The 17,194-nt window shown below is 55.0% G+C and overlaps 1 protein-coding gene across 1 annotated transcript in view; it reads right to left on the minus strand.

Moving 5' to 3' along the window:
* The window catches only part of LOC112959251 (receptor-type tyrosine-protein phosphatase V-like), a 33,981-nt gene extending 24,377 nt beyond the window's left edge, over positions 1–9,604 (minus strand). The window contains exons 1-8 of the mRNA XM_026053236.1: positions 9,200–9,604; positions 8,078–8,135; positions 5,518–5,784; positions 4,253–4,522; positions 3,375–3,641; positions 1,574–1,846; positions 661–921; positions 47–319 (exon numbers count right to left, since the gene is read on the minus strand). Coding sequence (XP_025909021.1) covers positions 47–319; positions 661–921; positions 1,574–1,846; positions 3,375–3,641; positions 4,253–4,522; positions 5,518–5,784; positions 8,078–8,135; positions 9,200–9,256 — 1,726 coding nt within the window. The 5' untranslated portion in view covers positions 9,257–9,604. The remainder of the gene's footprint in view (positions 1–46; positions 320–660; positions 922–1,573; positions 1,847–3,374; positions 3,642–4,252; positions 4,523–5,517; positions 5,785–8,077; positions 8,136–9,199) is intronic.
* Between the last annotated feature and the right edge of the window lie 7,590 nt (positions 9,605–17,194).

The raw sequence follows: 17,194 nt of genomic DNA on the forward strand, positions 1-17,194 counted from the left end.
GTTGAGCTGGGAATCCTGCCCTTCTCGGTGGCGGTTATGCACTCACATGTCCAGTCTGTTGCWGATCGCATAGGGGATTTGTAAGGCCCAGCTGTGGCAACCATTTCCAGGGTATACTGTCGCCCAGGGACGAGATCCTCAAAGGTGACATTTGTCAGGCTCTTCCCTGTTGTCACGTTCCTGACACATCTCTGGGCTTTCGTCTCCCAGAGAGAACCAGTGTAGCCGGTGCTGCCAGCAGAAGCTGCTTTCCAGGAAGCTTGTAGAGACGTGCTGAGGCCTTGATTGCTGAGGGTCAGCTGCTCTGGAGGCAAAGGATCTAGGAAAGGCAAAGTCTAGAATCACAGCTATGGTCAGACGGGGCCACCTGACAGAGSTTCAATGTGCTGGGCTGAAGGTCCTTCACTAGGAATAACCCCACTCTGGGAAGTCCAAGCTCTTGGGCTGCCTCTGGGATCTGAACAGGTCCCCACACCCCTTCTAAACCCCCCACACTAGTGAGGGTGGTGGTGGCGAGGAGTTACATCTCCAAGGTACTGAGGGCTGGGGAGCATTGGGTCCAATATAGCATGGGAGGAGAGGCGTGCTGAGGCATGACACCACTGAGAAGAGCAGAATGYAACTGGAACCTCAGGGGCTGGCTGGGGCTGTGGTACTCACACGTCCAGTTGGTGATGCGCTGAGGTGCAGAGGTGTAAGGGCCAGCCACAGTGCTGATCTCAAAGCTATAGAGGGTTCCGGGGTGAAGGCCCTCATAGGTGAAGTTGGTGACACCCCTGAGAAGGGAGCTGTTCTTCATAGGGAGCTCCACGGGACTGAGGACCAGCATGTATGCCTCTCCCATTGCCTTTTCCCAGCGGGCTAGCAGGCTGGAGGAGCTGCCCTGGTTGCAGAGGCTCACACTGGATGGTGGCAGTGGCTCTGAAAGGACAAAGATGGGATCATGCATGTCCCAGGGGCAGGTATGAGACAGACAGCTTCCCTTCATGGCAAGGTGTGGTGGTCTCCTCCAGGAAATACAGGCAGCCAGAATTGCAAGGAGACCATTTCACTTTTCTGAGTCCCTCCCCACTCTGTTCTTCCTGCTTCTAGTCCTGCTCCAGTCATTGCCTGCCTTGGTAAAACCAGATGGGAACTGCTTGTGACTTTGAGCTTCACTCAGGAGAAAATTGGTACAGGGGGGATGGCAGTCTGCTCTAAAGGTTCAGACAATGCTTCAGTATGGACAGAGCTGAGGGAGGAGAAGTTGTCATGATGCTTGCTGAGTGCTAAACCTGAGGGTTATTGAATATGATAAGGGCTTGATTAATGCCTGACACTATCTGTCATGAGTCTGCAACGGGCCTTGAAATCCATAGTCCAGGAGGACCCGTGGTGTGGAATGTTTTGCCATTCTGACCAACACCTGTTCTTGAGGCCAGGGCCATCACACTGCACAACTCCTTCTCTGCTAGCTGCGGCAATCATCTCTTTCCTTCCCATGGGATCCCCTTTGGGCATCAGCATTGGAGAGTTTGGCCCCTCTGTGGAGTGGCAGAGGTAGCCTCAAAAAAGTGTTAGACTTTCGGCTTACTTGTCCAGACAGCTGGGCTGTATTCAGAAGCCCAGTAAGGTCCAGCCACTGCTGTCACCTGGACTGAGTATTGCTTCCCAGGCCTCAGCCCATGGAAGGTGACATGACTGCTGTCTCCTCCAACGGAGATGTTCCTTGTTGGAGCACCRTCCTCTTCCTCCTGCAGGGTCACCAGATAAAAGTCTCTTTCTCCTGCTGGGATGTTCCAGTGAGCCTGCAAGGAGCTCTGCTCCTCCACGCTGCTCAGCGTCACATTGCCAGGGCGCAGTGGGTCTGGAAGGGAAGGGGACACGTTGTGTGCATCAGGATTAGAGGGTGCTCTGAACCCCAACCTCGCAGGGCTTGCTTTGTGTAAGGACTGCCTACCAGCACTGAGGTCCTTAGTTGCAAGACCACTACAAGCCTGACTTAAACACTCCATTGAAGCGTACTATTTTCACTCGCAGTGCAACCATTCCTGGTTCATGGAGATTAGATCAGCTTGGCATCCCTGCTAGGAAATTACTAAATGYCCCTCTCATCTTTTTTTTGTGTCCTGTCAAGAATTTGCTGATATTCCTGGGAACTAGCCTGGATTGGACTGCTGGCTGCCCCCAGCTTTAGTGTCTGGCACCAAGGACATTTCTTTTCAGTTAGGGAAATCAGAGTCATGACAGCAACTGCAGGGATGTAGTCGTAGGCAGTTCATAGCAGAAACAAACCAGCTGGGGGTGTGGAGACCTTCCAAAATCCCAGTTGCAGAATTAGCAGCGAGCAGGCTCCAGGCCACAACTTCCTGGACTAACAGGCCGAACAGGAAAGTGCTGGAGACTTTCTATCTCGCAGCTCCCAGGTCCTCAGATTTTGGTGTGCACCTGGCAATGCCACTGGGCACAGCAGGCCTGGGTTTTCAGTTTGTCATCTCCATAATTTGCAGCCTACAGAAGGCCGATGTTTTCTTGGCTTTCAGCAAGAATTCAGTGCTGTCTGAGAGGCTGTGTTTGCTCTCCTCATTTTACCTGTGGTTGCCTGGGGAGGTCTGGGAAATGAGTCTGCAGCAAGAACTGTTGCAATGGACGCTGTGTTGGCAGCMAACCAAGAAAGTGCTGATGGAAGTTGCCCTTTCTCAGGGTCCTCATCAGCCAGAGGTCAGAGGGTGAAGGCAAAGGGGGCAGTTCAATGGGACAACCAGCTGGGGATCTGGGAGTGCTGCCCTCATTTTATCACCTGCTGGAGACTGCTTTCCTTCTGCATCTTGTCCCTCTGTTCCCTCYCTGACTGCTGTCTCTGTCTTCCTTCAAAGTATGTGTTGTAGTCCTGTTTCTACCCATGGTTCCAGGAAACTTGGTGCTCCTGTTCCTCTATGGCGCTCTCCAGCTTGTCCCAGCCTCACAGGCTGCCCATCTTCCCTGCCTCCCCACTCTTCTTGTCTGTTATCTTAGAGCCCCAGAGGTAGACTCTGGATTAACTTCAGATAGAATCCAAGAAGATGTATTGCCATTTTGTACCCAGAGCTCTTTCAGGAAAGTGTTACTTTCAAAGTCTGGACAAAAGGCAAGAGAGATAGACAGTGTCTCCAAGGCAGAGTCAGATCTTCACTTCAGAGTAGTAAGTTGATACACTTTTTTTTTTCCAGAAGGACAAAAGGGGCTTTGTATAAAGAGTGGACTCCAGGACCCAGGGGGATTTGAGGACAGCATCCACTCTCAAGGCTATGACCACACTTTCCTCTCTCCCCTGAGCCCTTGGTTCACAATAACTGTTCTGAGCAGATCCACGGCCACTGAGTTCCCCTTCCTTAACCCAAGTCTGCTATACTCACATGTCCAGGCTGTGGCATTCGGCCCCATTGTGGAATAAGGCCCAGCCATGGCACTGAGACCCAACCAGTACTGAGTGCCAGGCTGCAGGTGCTGGAAGGTGTAGTTGGTGAGRCCTCTCTTGGCTGACAAGGTCTTGGTCACCGTTTGGGTGAGCAGATCGCGGAGCGTGAGGTGCAGCCAGGCAGCTCCCCCAGCACCAGCCCAGGAGGCAAAGAGGCTGGTGCTGGACCCTGGAGTGAGCCTTAGCTGTGTGGGAATGGAGGGTGCTGCAGGGAAAAGCAGGAGGCAGTGAGAATCAGCATTTGCAGAAGAATTCTGGGGGGCTCCAAGGACCCTTATCCCTCCCCAGGGTCTCCTCTATCCACAGCTACTTTACATTCCAGTCCAAGGACTGAAGGTCTGTCTGGATTTTGCTGCAGCCTTTCTCTCCTGTATCCCTTCTCAGGCAAGCTCAAATGGTCTTGGGGTCCCTCCATGCTTTTCTTAGATCTCAGGGCAGAGGAGGGTGGCAATCTGGATAACGCAACATTCCTGCAGCTCCCAGCAGCCGAGGCCGTTTGCCAAGATCCTCATGCTGCCCCTCTCCCATGGGGACATAGAGGACAGTAGCTTGTTCTTCAAAACCAGGACGGAGGTGGGAGGTCTGTCCCCTTGGCTTGACAAATCGGGCAATGGTGGCCCTTACCACATCCCTCAGCTTACAGTAGGAATGTGAAAACTTTCCAGCTGCTCCYCAGTTTATGCACACTTCCCAACCTGTGTCTGGATTCTTCCTCCTCCTCCCTGCCAGCCCAGCTGGCACATGTGCTGGATTTCTCCTGCCAAGGCATTCTAATCTCTACCCCTTTCCCCCCTCACACCTTGGGCTGGCACATACCTGTCCACTGGCGGATACTGGTGCTGGCCTGGCTGGCTCCAGACAGTGTGCTGACTTTCAAGGCATACTCGCTGCCAGGCAGCAACCCATCAAACAGGAATGTGGTGGCATTTGGCAGGACGGATGCATTTCTCACGAGAATCTGGGAGTCGCTGTGATACAGGGCAAGGTGGTAGCCGTCCAGCTGCCCGCCGGCATGTTCCCAGGAGGCGCGCAGCACTGCAGAGCTCCCATCGCTGCTCAGGCTCAGGTTGTGGACAGGTGATGGACCTAGGTCAAGCATGGCACAGACAGGATTTACTCGTTGCGTTGACAGGCCTGATCTGCCAGTATGTGTGGGAGCTGGTGTGAGCCTGGCAGCTTCCCTGGTCTCCCCCAGGTATCAGATCAGTCTCTCCACAGTCACCTCAGAGTGGGCAGGGAAACTCTGCCAGGCACAACATCCTGGAKGTGTACTGAGAAAGACAAGGACAGCAACCCTTGCCTCCAAGCTCACCCAGTGCATGGGCCCTCTTCTTAGACCTGTAGATGCTGCCAACTGCCTTGCTGTAAGCTCTGTACTGTACGTCAGCCCTGCTCTCCTTGCATGGATTCCCAGTCAGTACAGCAGTCTGAGACCATCCTCTACCCATCTGTTCTCCCAGCCAACCCTTTGCCTTTGCTCTGCCCTCCTTAGCAGGCTTTCCACCTTCACCTGCACCAATGTACTCAAGGTTCTTCGGGAAAGAATCAGGCAATGGTTGATGTCCTTATCTGAGCTGTGGGTTCATCAGCTCTGCTCTTTCCACAGTTCCTTGGCATTAGCCAGAAAAGGCCAAAAGCAAGGACTAGTGGACAAGCAGGTGATTGCCAGARGTGTGCCAAAATCATGAAAGGGACACAGCTTCTTGGCATTTCCTTCTAGATCTCCAAGAACAACCTTTTCCATGCCTTAGCTTATTGCAGGGTCCACATCATGGTTTGGTTCGTTACTTGTTGCATTATTCCAGGAGAAGACATGGTCTAGCTAGCGCAAGGTGAAGTGGCAGGACCTTCCCTTCTCGTGGATAAGAGAGTAATTTCTACCTATAGGCTCTAGGTATCAGGAAAGGACCCTAAATGAAAGGAAAATGAAGAACGAGCCAACCTCCCCTTGAATTCACAGGTTTCCACATAGTTCTAATCTTTTCACCCTCCATGGGATAGGATAGGATAGGATAGGATAGGATAGGATAGGTCAGAGTACTTAGATGCATTGACTCTGCAGTCTCTGGGGAATCTCTTACTTGTCTGTCCAATGACTGTCTGGCTGGTGATGCCCATGCAGGCAAGAGTAGCTGTCATGTCAATTTTGTAGGACGTGCCAGGTGTCAGCCCATGGAACCAGAAATTGGTGCTGTTCGGTCCAATTGATCTGTTCTGCAGCATCTTGTCYGGCCGCAGGGAAGAGAGGGCAAGTGAATATCCCACGACACCCCGCTCCGGCTCATCCCAGGACAGAAGGAGAGAGTCTGATCGGCCATGGTCACTCACGCTGAGGTTCAGAAGGGTCCCTGCAGAGGTAAAGCCAAAATCCTCAACAGGAAGCTGTGGTACTTCTGGATTCAACAGAGATATGGTGGGCATCCARGGGGTGGGGCCAGGTCTTCCAGTCCGCCAAACTTCTCTGCAGTTCTTGGCATAGGCTACCTCCACATGTGTCCTGACCCACTGTCGTCAGACACATCGGACCCTCACCCTGAGGTCTCAACAGCATTTGGAAAACACGAGAGTGTTTTAAAACCCTTTGGAGTGAAGSTCAAAGACATTATGTGAAACAGACCCTCTTAAGCATACAGTATCTCTTCTGGTGGACAAAAAAACAGGCGTCCAACTTCAGGCCAATCTATTCTCAGACAACCCCAGGTTTGTGGCAGAAATACTGTCTTTTATGGTTATAATCCATTGCTTGTCATCTTACGGTATTTCCTTGGTTGGTATGGGCCCCCCAAAAGATGTCAAAGGGCTCTAGACCCAGCTGCAGGGGTGAAGCAAAGGTCATCATGAGAATAGGGTGGATATCGCGGTGGGACAGTTACTCTCCCTGCAGCAGTACCTGCTCTGTGAGCCCTGACACCAGGGACCTGAAGGCTGCCCTTGAGGGACCCAGGCACTGACATCAGGGAAGAGCAGAAAGGTTTCTGGGTCTGGGGACAAGGGAGATGTTTTCTGAACTTGTAGATGGACTGAGATAGCCCAGAGAGCAACCTTGGCCCCTGCAGCATATGRATAAACCAGATCCTCTGCCAGGGAACAACAGACCTGGAACTTGTCCTGCACTTGGCTGCACCACAGCCCAGAAAGGGTCTCGAGTGCAGGACAYTCAGTGCTGCAGTGGCATCACCAGCGTGCTGCGGTTGCAGGGCCAGCACTGTGGCATCCAAACAGAGGGCGTCTGGGAATGGGAAGTGGCATATAGGGATATATCTCATTGGTGGGGCAGTGGCCAAAAATACCATTGGATCTCTGCCTTTACAATTACTCAGGGACTGCCTACACAAAAAGGAACGAGACAGATCCTGTTTGTTAGGACCAAACCAGCAAGGTGACACCTCCACATCCCGTGTCTATCCCTTGCATGCTTCTGTGTTGTCTTGCTATATGGTCAATCGGACTCCCAAACCCCTGATGGAGACCACTCTGTTGGCAGATTGTCCCCTACTCTCCACTTCTCGATATTGTTAACTACATTCTTTCTGTTGATTTCAGCCTTCGGGAAGCATTATAGATAATCTGCATAAGTAGCACTTAAAATGTATAATGTGCAATGTGTTGTAACAGCCTTACATGCGATCTGGGAGGACAAGAAAGCTCTAAACCAGCACAGCCATTGCCCCAAAGGTGTGCCAGGGGCTGCCTTTATGTGGCGGAGGGACAGCAGTGTGGGGTGAACCTGGGATCAGGMAGACCTTCCAGACTGTGCAGGTGTTTTGTGCAGGTTTCCTGCAAAGCTGGAGAGCCCTGAAGCTTTCCTAACTGTATATTACTTCTGGTTCACATAGTGCTGTTGTTTGGAGCTTGCTGCTAGGCTAAGGAGAACTTTATTTCACAGATATGGTGCAAAGAGATGAAGGACAACTAGACTGCCAGCAAAAAGGGAGATAGGTCCCCAAAAAGCACCTTCTGAGAGGTGATGGTGAGCTGAGGGAATTTCTAATCACTTCCCAAAGGCATCCAGATGAACTGTGCCAGCACAGAGTTTGAGCAATTTCACACAAAGGCCAGGAGGGTTTTCCACTATGGGATCTTTCTTGTTTCGTACAGGTTAGAGTTCTCCACCCATGTTTGCCTGCTGGTCCTAGGCTGCCAATAAACTGAATAGCCTTCCTCCATTTGCCATTTCCCAGTCATCTTCGCTTCTCTGTTAAAACTACRCTAATACTAAAATAGGCCAGGCACATCGTCCAGCCCTAAGACCCGGCTCATCCAACCGTAGCTACTTTCTGTCAACCACATTCTCAGAAGGCCACACATCCAGACACATTCAGTGCCCTACATGTTGCCTGTGCATCATCTGGGACAGTGCTCATTGGAATGGGCCACAGCTGTGCTGGGGATGCCTTTTCCATCCTCCACATGCTGCCCACTCTGGAGTTCATCTCTGCTGGGAGAAACAAGGCTTTTCCCTTGCCCCTGCCCAGGAAACCAGGTCCCCTGGTCATAATCAGCTTCAACAAGCAGTGAGTCTAAAGCAAAATATCTACCAAGCCTCTCTTAGGTCCAAAACTGTTTGCCTGACAGTTTCTGGGCACCAAGACCTCCCTCCACATCCTAGGTAGTACCTTGTGTCTCTCATATCTGACTTACCTCCATCACTTGGTGCATCCTGCCCTTCCAACTCTGCAGTCTGATTGCATCTCTCGCCCTAGGGGATTGAGGTCATCAAGAGAAAGAGGGGTGAGGTGAGATGGTCCACACTGAGGCTAAAGGCTAGGACAGGTGACCTGTGCCAGGCCAAGGGTCGGGATGGCYGGGCACAGGTTACACCCAGTCGTGACATCTGGACGTATGGCCTTGTCTTCCCAGGGCAGCATAGGTCATCTCCAGTGACAGCCCTCCCCTAGCCAAGGCAGGAAGAYGGGCATAGCTTCTCAGTCTTCAGACATGCATGGGGCACCTCYCGCGGTGAGAGACATCAAAATTATCAGAGTATCAGGGGAAGATCTAGGTAGGGTGTGAGCTCAGGATAGGCCATAACAATCTCATTCCCTGTGCATCACCCCCAACCCCCTTTCCCATGACCATGGAGGGCGTTGGAAGGGCTCCAGAACTCAGTCCATTGCCATCCTCTGCAGGCTGCCCCACCACGACTTGGCCTGACAGGTTCAGAGCGTCCAGCAGTGTCATCTCCCAGAGAGTTTGCTGGGTGCTGAGCAAACTTTGGGGACACTCACAGCCTGCCAGCAAGCAGTGTGAGCAGGGTGTGCTCTGCTTTGAGTTGTGGCGAGTTCCCTCCACATTAAAGGAAATATCTTTGCCCGCTCCTTGTCCAGCAACAAACCGCAAAGGAACACTCATCTTTCTGTAGTTATTTCTCCCTCAGCTCTGGCGTCTGACTCATTTCTGGCTCCTCCACCGACTGCCTTTGGGAGCGTGTGTGTGGAGGGGAGTGAGGGGGACCCAGACCCGCAGGGAACAGCAGCCAGCCAATTCCTGGGATGAGGAGCTGTGGAGCTCTGGCAGCAAGAACAAGCTCTGATCTCAGGCACTGGGGCAGGAGGGCATAGTGGGTGAGGGGGAAGCAGAGGAGAGAGTCAGCTTGTAATTGCAAACGTTGCTAATTTGGTGCAGCTGCGTGGCTGGAGAGGCAGCCCAGAAATATGCCGTCATTCCTCAGTGGGATAGAACCATGTRAGCCCCTTGCTGCCAGTGAATGCTGAGCCAAGACCCTGCATGGACAAACAAGGGGTTCAAGAAACACGGGCTTACCTGTGCCTGGGTTCCGAGGTGCCACAGGACGAACAACGGCAGCAGCAGGAGTTGCATTGGCACTGGGGCAGCTGCAGGATGAAGGAAGAGAAAGTCGGGCGGGAGCTTCTCAGCGGTGCCTGTGCCCTGCTGGCCCCTGCTCCCATTGCACGGAGGGGCTGTGTCCCCACAGGCTCAGGTGACAGGGTGGTGTCAGGGGGAGCCGGTGCCGCATGCCAGCGTGCTGCACGTCGCCAGCTGTCCCCGGGCAGAGGCAGAGTGCGCCTCCGGGCTGGGAGAAGTCCAGCGTGTGTGCGTCYTCTTGCAAGCATTTGCTATTGTTCCTGCGGGTCTACATCCCGCCGCGGCCGCYCCGTGGTTGTTGTTGTGCCAGCGCTGTGGTTAGAGAGCTGGTTGCTAGCGGGGGGCTTGGAAGATGCAAGGGGGTTACTGCTGCTGGGTGTCTGCAAGGCTGGAGCCCTGTCTGACTGTCAGGAGTCTCTGCGGGGTTGTGGGAGCTGGTGCAGAGAGGGGAGGAGACAGAGAATGATGGATGGCGGCTGGGAGCTGGAAGGGAGGGCCCGGAGCAGCCCTCAGAGTGAGGTAGGTGGACACAGCCTCCAGCAACTGCGTCCCTGCGTAAGGAGCAGGCATCTGCACGAGGGTCTGCAGACACAGGGTGCCGTGCACCTTGCCCACTGCCTCTGTCCCCAGCGCATCCATATATCCTTTAACTCTGTGTGTTAGTGCGTGATTCTGGTAGCGAACGCGAGCTCTGGCCGTGCCTGGTGACGTGGGGGACACGTGCCTGCACRCCGCACTGCTGCTGTGCAGATGGTAGCTGTGCACGCTGCGAGCCTTTTGTGTGCGCTGTGTCCCATGGGTGCAGAAGCGCCCGCAGTGTGCCCGGATTGAGGCACTGGCTGGGTCTGAGCGGTGCCACGTGTGCCCYGGGGCTGCAGGGGCTGCGCTGTGCCCCGCTGCCGTCCCCCCGCGCGCAGCACCGCGTGGCCGTGGCCGTGGGTGGCCTCTGCGCAGCGCGCGGCTCCTTGCCAGCCYGGATTCAGGCGGAGATGCCGCTGGCTTCACATCAGCGCTGCAGATCTGGGGCAGTGTTGGAAAGGGTTCAGTGATGCAGCTATTGAGGAAGCCAGGACAGCCGGTGTGGGCATGGGAGGGTGTCGTGGTAGCCAGCACAGCCACAAAGGGCAGTTGTTAGAGCCAGGCCAGACTCTGTGAGCCCATAGGCCTGCTAGGGTGGGATCCCATAGGGACTCATCCACCAATGAGATTGTTGGGATTCCCTCCCACGGAAACTCTGGGATTAGTCAAATGGGACCTGTGAGGGCCAGACTTGTCCCCAGGAAGCAAATCTCCTGGGCCAAGGCTTTAGGAAGTCCCTAGTGAGTAAGCGAAAGCAAAGACAATATAGAGGGGCAACCATTAAAAATGCATCAGACTGTGACCACTCTCCAACCCTGAATCCATGCCCCAAAACTCCTGACAACCCCCAGGTTGATGGGATCAGGTGGAAAAGAGGACAAGGCATGTGGCTTCTCTTTGCCTGTAGGAAACAGTGTTTCCCAGGTCCTGGCACTATGGCAATGGTGGTAGGAGTCCTTGTCCTTGGTCAACACCAGGTCTCTGCAGAGATACCATGGCCCAGACAGGAGCAACCTGAGGGCAGCCAAACGCAGGGGTGGCCACAGGGATCCTGATCCCCGACAGGGTCAGCCCTGCCTCTGTCATCCTTGTCACTCGCGTGAGTTTGGGACATTGCTTGGACTTGACTCCTTTCAAGCCTGTCGTCCAGCAGCAGTAGAACATGCAGGGACCATCCAAACACTTCCAAGCAGGGGTGGGTAAAAGAGCCTGGGACTTGCTGCTCGTCCCAATGGTATTTATCACCTTGCATCCCTGCTATTCATAACTCAAATGTTCAAACGTAACACAGTTGACATAGGGCCATTCAAARAACACCTAGTATCCCAGGAGCTCTGTATTGTGACTGGGCCATGAACAGTTGCTCTGGGCCCTGCTCAGCTGGGAGCACAAGGCATAGTCTTGGCTTTAGTGTAGGTAGCTCCAGAGGGGATGAATGTAAATATTCAAGAGATGCATATRCTTAAGAGATGGAAGTGCAGGGTAAAAACCCTGCCTGGAGACACCATTGCTGCTGCTGCTGAATTTAGAAGTGACTGGAAGACCAGTCTCTGACTCACGAGAAGATAGCTGGGTGCACAGCAGATGCTCATAGATACTGGAGGTTATGTCCTCCAGCTACTCACAGGGATGGGGAGAGAGGTTCCTTCCGTGGGCTGCAGCAGAGGGAGGCTCATGAGGAGGCTGCTGCGGCCTGCAGTGGGCTGGAGGATGTTTTAAACGATCTCTCTCCAGAGCAGAGAGGTTGCAGGCAGTTGAGAGGAGGTATAAGTTCCTCATTGCAGTGAGGACTTGCCAGGTTTATCCTGAGGCCCCAGCGTGGGATCCTGGAGGTTACAGCTGGCATGCCCCCAAATGCCTTTGCAAATAAATTGTTGACTCTCATCCCAGCAGGCAGGATTTGGATTTGGGGGAGATTTTCCCTAGCCAAAGAGTCCAGATTGGACTTATCTAGCTTCAAAGCACACCAAAAAGCTCCAGAAGGTCCTCCAGAAGGAGGACAAGCCTCATTCACTGCAGTCCTAGGAAATGCCAGCTGGGCTGAGCCTGTCCAGCTCAGCTGGGGAGCAAGCTGAGCTTGCACAAGTTCCCTACATGTGCCTACCTCCTCCRGCTTCACCTATTTGCAGCCCAAATGCTCCTGACACCAACCTCTCAGCCACACTTCTGCACTGCAGGCAACTGTGAGACCAYGTCAGCATCGGACCAGCCTCTCTGGCCTGATCCCTCGCTCCGTCCTCACCACACCTGCCAACAGATCTCAGCTGCTTTAGGGTACAGSGCGTCTGGTTGCCTTAGCTGAGCCAAGAGTATTTCTGTAGGTCTCCAAGGGTTTCGCATCCCAGCCCTTTGGTGTCCTGCACCCTAGGATGAAAGGCTTAGGACTGGACACTGGCAGGGGCTGGAAGCTCAGACTGAGTATCAGCTCGGACTGTTTCCAGACAGTTTAGCACAGATCTGAGGGCTGGTCAGCTAGGCTTCATCCCTGCGGCTTAAACCCCTTCCCTGCCCTCACATCAGCAGTGTCCCATGCTCCAGTGTACCCTGAGCATCCGGCAGTGCCATCACATTGCTGCTAGAGCTTGTAGCTCAGGACACACTGTGCTGATGCCGATGCTGGCCACGTTGTGGAGTGCACACCCATGCTTCACCGGCAAATCTGGGAATGTTACAGAGCACAAGGATGAGGGAATCGCTGCCTTTTGGACCACAGGCTTTTCTGTCGTCTTGTGGCCACACTGTAAGAGCCTCGTATTTAGGCTCAGTGGAAGTGTTGTGACACACAGGCAAAGGTGTCCAACGGTGGAGAGAGCAAATGGGAACATATGCCATCCTGGCTTGGTGGGATGGAGAAGCCAAGGAAGCTGGTAGATGATGCCATACCAGGAGCTTGTCGGCAAACAATTTCAGCTGCCAACTCCCTGTGCTGGGGATGCAACTCTACCACCAGGGTAGCTCCTCAGAGCACTGCCCAAGCACCAAAGGACCCCTCCTACCCTCCGCAGCCTTCAGGCTGGTGAGCAGAGCAGAACCAGCATCCATCCTGGTTCTGGAGCCAGGAGGCTCCATCCTCATGGGAGCCTTCAGCCACGCTGTGCAGATGCCCCGCGCTTCTCTGGGCAGGAGGAGACGTTACCCTGTGGCTGGCACGAGCGCTGGCCGGTTGGATGCCCAGGCACCGTGCCTTGCCCTTGCTGCCTGCTGGCACTGACCACCAGCCGCTGCTCCGCCAGCAGCAGCCCCATTGCTTTTTCAGCCCGTTTGTGCTGCTGATGGTGCAGCGCAGCGCACGTACCATGGCATGACCCTTGGGACRTGGCTGTGGCATCCCTGCTCTCATTCCTGCCCACACTGAGGCAGCTGTTCTGCTCTGAGCTGGAGCCGAGCTCAAGGACTTCAGGCTGTGCCTGTGGTGGCAACCAGCCTGGATTGCTACTTGGAGCCAAACCCAGGCATTGTCCCTGGCGCCGCGAGGTTCAGCCTCCCATGCTGGACAGAAGAAGCCAGTCATTATACGGTAGTGCTCCTCTCCGCATGGCCACCCTAGTGACACTGCCCATCACAGGCAAAGACACAGAACGAGCTCGCCTACAGCTGGGGTGCCAGAACCCCYCTTCGGTCCCCCTGACAGTGAAGCCTTCATTTGTGCCAGACACAAAAACAACTTCAGAAGTTTTCTCCACCCAGCAGCTGGAACCAGGCCTGGAAACTCAGGGGCTGCCGAGTCATCGCATTTTCCGTGAAGCAGCAAAGGCTTCACCACGTGGAGCAGGGGGATGGGGGAGTGCCTGGCAAACTGGGCGTTTGAAAGCGGTGCTGGGCTGAGCTGGTACAGCAGAACCTGGCAAGCCACGTCCTGGTCTCCTGTAAGGGAGGGAGCCCCAGGCTGGGAGATTATCCCTGTGCCAGGAACTAGGCTACATCCAGTCTGGAGCGGAGGTGAGAAAGGGAGAGCTCTGATCGCAGCCCATCGCTGTGATGTCTTGCTTGCATTGTGGGACAGGTACAAATCAGCAGTACAGACCCTGTCTGACATCACTCCAGGTAATCCCACTGGGAAGTGCTAAACTTAGGGCAAAACAGAGTCACCCTCAGGTTTGTGTTGGCACTCCATATACCAGCCTGTATGTGAAGTGCCTTGGGCATGGAGCTGGTGGCAYGGGGCTTGTCCCTGCTGGGGCATCTCCGAGACTTGAGCATTACTCRTCATGCTTGGAGGAAATAAGGAACCTGTGCTGGAAGCACCAGCTTGGGTAAAGGGAGGAGATGAGCATGCAGCTGGGCAGCTCTGCTGGTGCCTAAGATACKGGGGAGTCTTCGAGGGGTATCCCCGAGTGCCAGAGTCTGCCCCGGGCTGCATGTGGTGCCAGGCAGCAGGCGATGCTCTTGAAGCAAGTGCAGGGCCTGGGAGGGCCCAAGGAAACCCTTATAGCCTCAGGAGGAATGCCTGTCACACAGAGAGGGTGAGGTGACGCGAGGTGACAGCCTTGACCAGGCCCTGCACCAGTAGTGACACCAGGAAAACGCAGGGGACCTTGTGCCTGAATGCGGGAGTACAACCCTCCTGTCMTCCTGCATGAGCACCGCCACTGCTCCCCGGGCAGGCCCTGATGCTCTGCCAGGAGCTTGTGTCACTGAAAGCCCAGCAATTCGAAAAGATAGAGGACTCGCTCTGCGGACTGGGCTGAAAGCACTTGCTCGGGCTCCTGTCCTGCCTTTTCCCAGAAACAAAGTCCTTATGATGCCCATCCCTTCCTTTTGCCCACCAGCACTGCACATTTCCCCACGCCGTGACTTCAGCCTGCTGCCACCGCAAGGTTCGAGGGCTACCTGGGGCTGTGAGAAGGGAACAAGCTGTCCCAGAGCCCTTGGAGGGGCTGGATGCTGCTGCGACCTTCCCATTAGCAAGGCTCCGGTCAGCAGCACAGCACAACTCACAGATTTCAGGATAATGGGATGCTCTTCCTCCACCTCTTGGTGGCTCTTTAACCCCAGAGTCCCACCAGCACAGCTGCCCGCCTCTTATCSCATGCATTCAAATCCACTCCAGAGGGAGACAAGCTCCCTGCACGTAATCCAGCAGTGCAGCTGAAGGGGCACAGATGCCCGTTCTGCAGAGCAGGGCTGTGCTCAGAGCTGGGCACTCTGGTGCTGCCCTGGCTGCTGGGAGAGCAAAGAGGTGCAGGAACAACCCTGGCGCTGCAGTGACCTTCTGTGCTTTCCCCTCCTTGCAGATGACGGACACGACGTGACAGCCAGGCCAGTGCTGCCTGCGGCTGTGAACCTGGGAACCCCGGGAAGAGCAGGTAGCTCAGAGCACGCCCAGCAAGCCGGTATAGCCGGGCAGACCTGCTCCATGCTCCTGGGGTGTGGGTGAATGCCCTGCGGCGGAGCAGGCTCAGCAGTCATCTTCTGGCCACTGGGAAGGGTTTGTGGAAAGCGGCTCATACTCTCTGCAAGCAGAACTGCAGCAACGTCTGAATGGTCTGAAATGCCCACATCCCATTGCCGGCATTCTGAGAGGCTGTGGGGGACACGCCGCGCAGCCCCACGGGCCCAGCACCAGGGAAGCGCCAGCACAGAGCTGGCACGGGCTGGCAGAAACGGTGCCCGGTGCCTCCAGAAGAACTGCTCCGCATAGCCGAGGAGGGTGTGTTGCTGGCAGTGCAACCACAACAGGCGCTCGATGCTTCCTTACCCCTCAATATACCATGGAAGATGTGATACATCCCCTCCTTTCCCCCCCGGACCATGCAGGCACAGCCCACCCAAGCTTATCTCACATGCACTGAGGCTGTCCTGTGCTCTGCAGAGGCTACGTGTTGGTTCTGCCCGCTCCGTACCTGAGTGCATTCATGCTTTGACTTTCCCCAGACAGATCCAGAGCCCTTTCCGCACCGCACGTACCCCTGCTTCAAACCCACACCCGAACACAAGGAACGGGACCCGTACCTCTCCTGGTGGGCATCCCCYGCAGAGGTCCACGGGGCGTCCCCGCGAGCCGGGCGCGCGCGCTGCCTCCTCCGCGCGCTTCCACTCACTCGCCGTTTGCTGCGGCTTGTGCTTGGCCCTGGCGCTCACGTCTGGGCTGGTCCTCGAGCGAGGCCCGCCTGGGCTTGCCCAGCGTCTCTCCCAACCACTGCAGGACACCACGGAGGAGGGACCAGATGCATGGAGATGTCTACAAGCTTTTGTTACACTGCTGGAAGGATTAGCCTCCTTATGCCCATGTGGGAGCAGTGGGATCAAACGTCTAAAATGTGGCGTCTGAAAGAGACTTCGCCTCTTTTGCACTTGCCCCTTTTCAGTCCCAAAAGGGCTTTGTTTTTGCTGCAGGTTYAAGGTTTAAGTCTTCCCATTATAGCCACCAGATGCTCTGCACTTTTGAAGTTGTCTTTGGAGRGAAAAGACGAGTAGTAGGAGACACATTGGCTCAGTCCAGACCAGACAGTGCTGAAGGAGCAGGAGAAACCCCTGGCTGATGCCTCCATGCTCACCAGCTATGCAAAAGCACGGCYTCCAAATACACAAAGAGGCTGTGCTTCCAAATCCCATCATGAGAAACTCTCCTGAAAATGAGAGTTTTGAAAATGAAACAAGCCCAGCCCCTTTGGTTGAAAGCTTCCTGTGCAAAAATAAGCCTATCAGATGGCTGCATTTGCATACAAAGGGCTTTGTTTTGGGGAGAAKGTTCTCTTTTTCAGAGCGTAAAGGTGGGTCCTCCCCACCCCTAGCCCCAGGCTAGCAGTAGCCCAGAGGGAAGGCAGGGCAAGGGCCCAGGTGCATTCCCTCTCCACGTCCTCTCCGAGAGCCCAGCCCCTGCACACAGTTGGCTGCGTTCAGCAGCACCAGCCCTGCCAGCGTACGGAGCCCGTGCTGCCCYGCGGGTGCCCAATTCCGGCTCCTTGCACTCCTCCGCATGGCGCGGCGTTGCCTGCAGGACCCCAGAGGCAGGGAATGGTGGCAGGATGGTGCTGTGTACGGACAGAGCTGAGCCTTCAGCACTGGGAGCAGTGCCTGCCCGTGGGCAGTGCCACACRCTGCTGGCCCTGCCCCGCAGTTCGTGCCCCCTGGCTTGGCAGAGCCTGCTTCATTTCAGAGCTCCTGSGATTTTCCCTGCAGCACCTGGAGCCAAACCTAGCACGAGTCTGTCTCTTTGGCTGCCTGTTGTGCTGGCTACTTTCCAGGGTCATCCTCTGAAAGAAGGTAATTCGGTTCCTTTTCAGGTGCAGGAACCACCATTGGACCCTTACCCTGGGTCTCCTCTCTCCAGCTCAGCCCTACGGCTGCCCTTCCCAGGGTGATGTTCATTTAGGGATGGCACTGTCCCAACCTCCACCACTTGCAGCCATG

Source organism: Nothoprocta perdicaria, unplaced genomic scaffold (assembly GCF_003342845.1).
Source record: "Nothoprocta perdicaria isolate Ctin4 unplaced genomic scaffold, notPer1 scaffold_97, whole genome shotgun sequence".
In the NCBI taxonomy this organism is placed as follows: domain Eukaryota; kingdom Metazoa; phylum Chordata; class Aves; order Tinamiformes; family Tinamidae; genus Nothoprocta; species Nothoprocta perdicaria.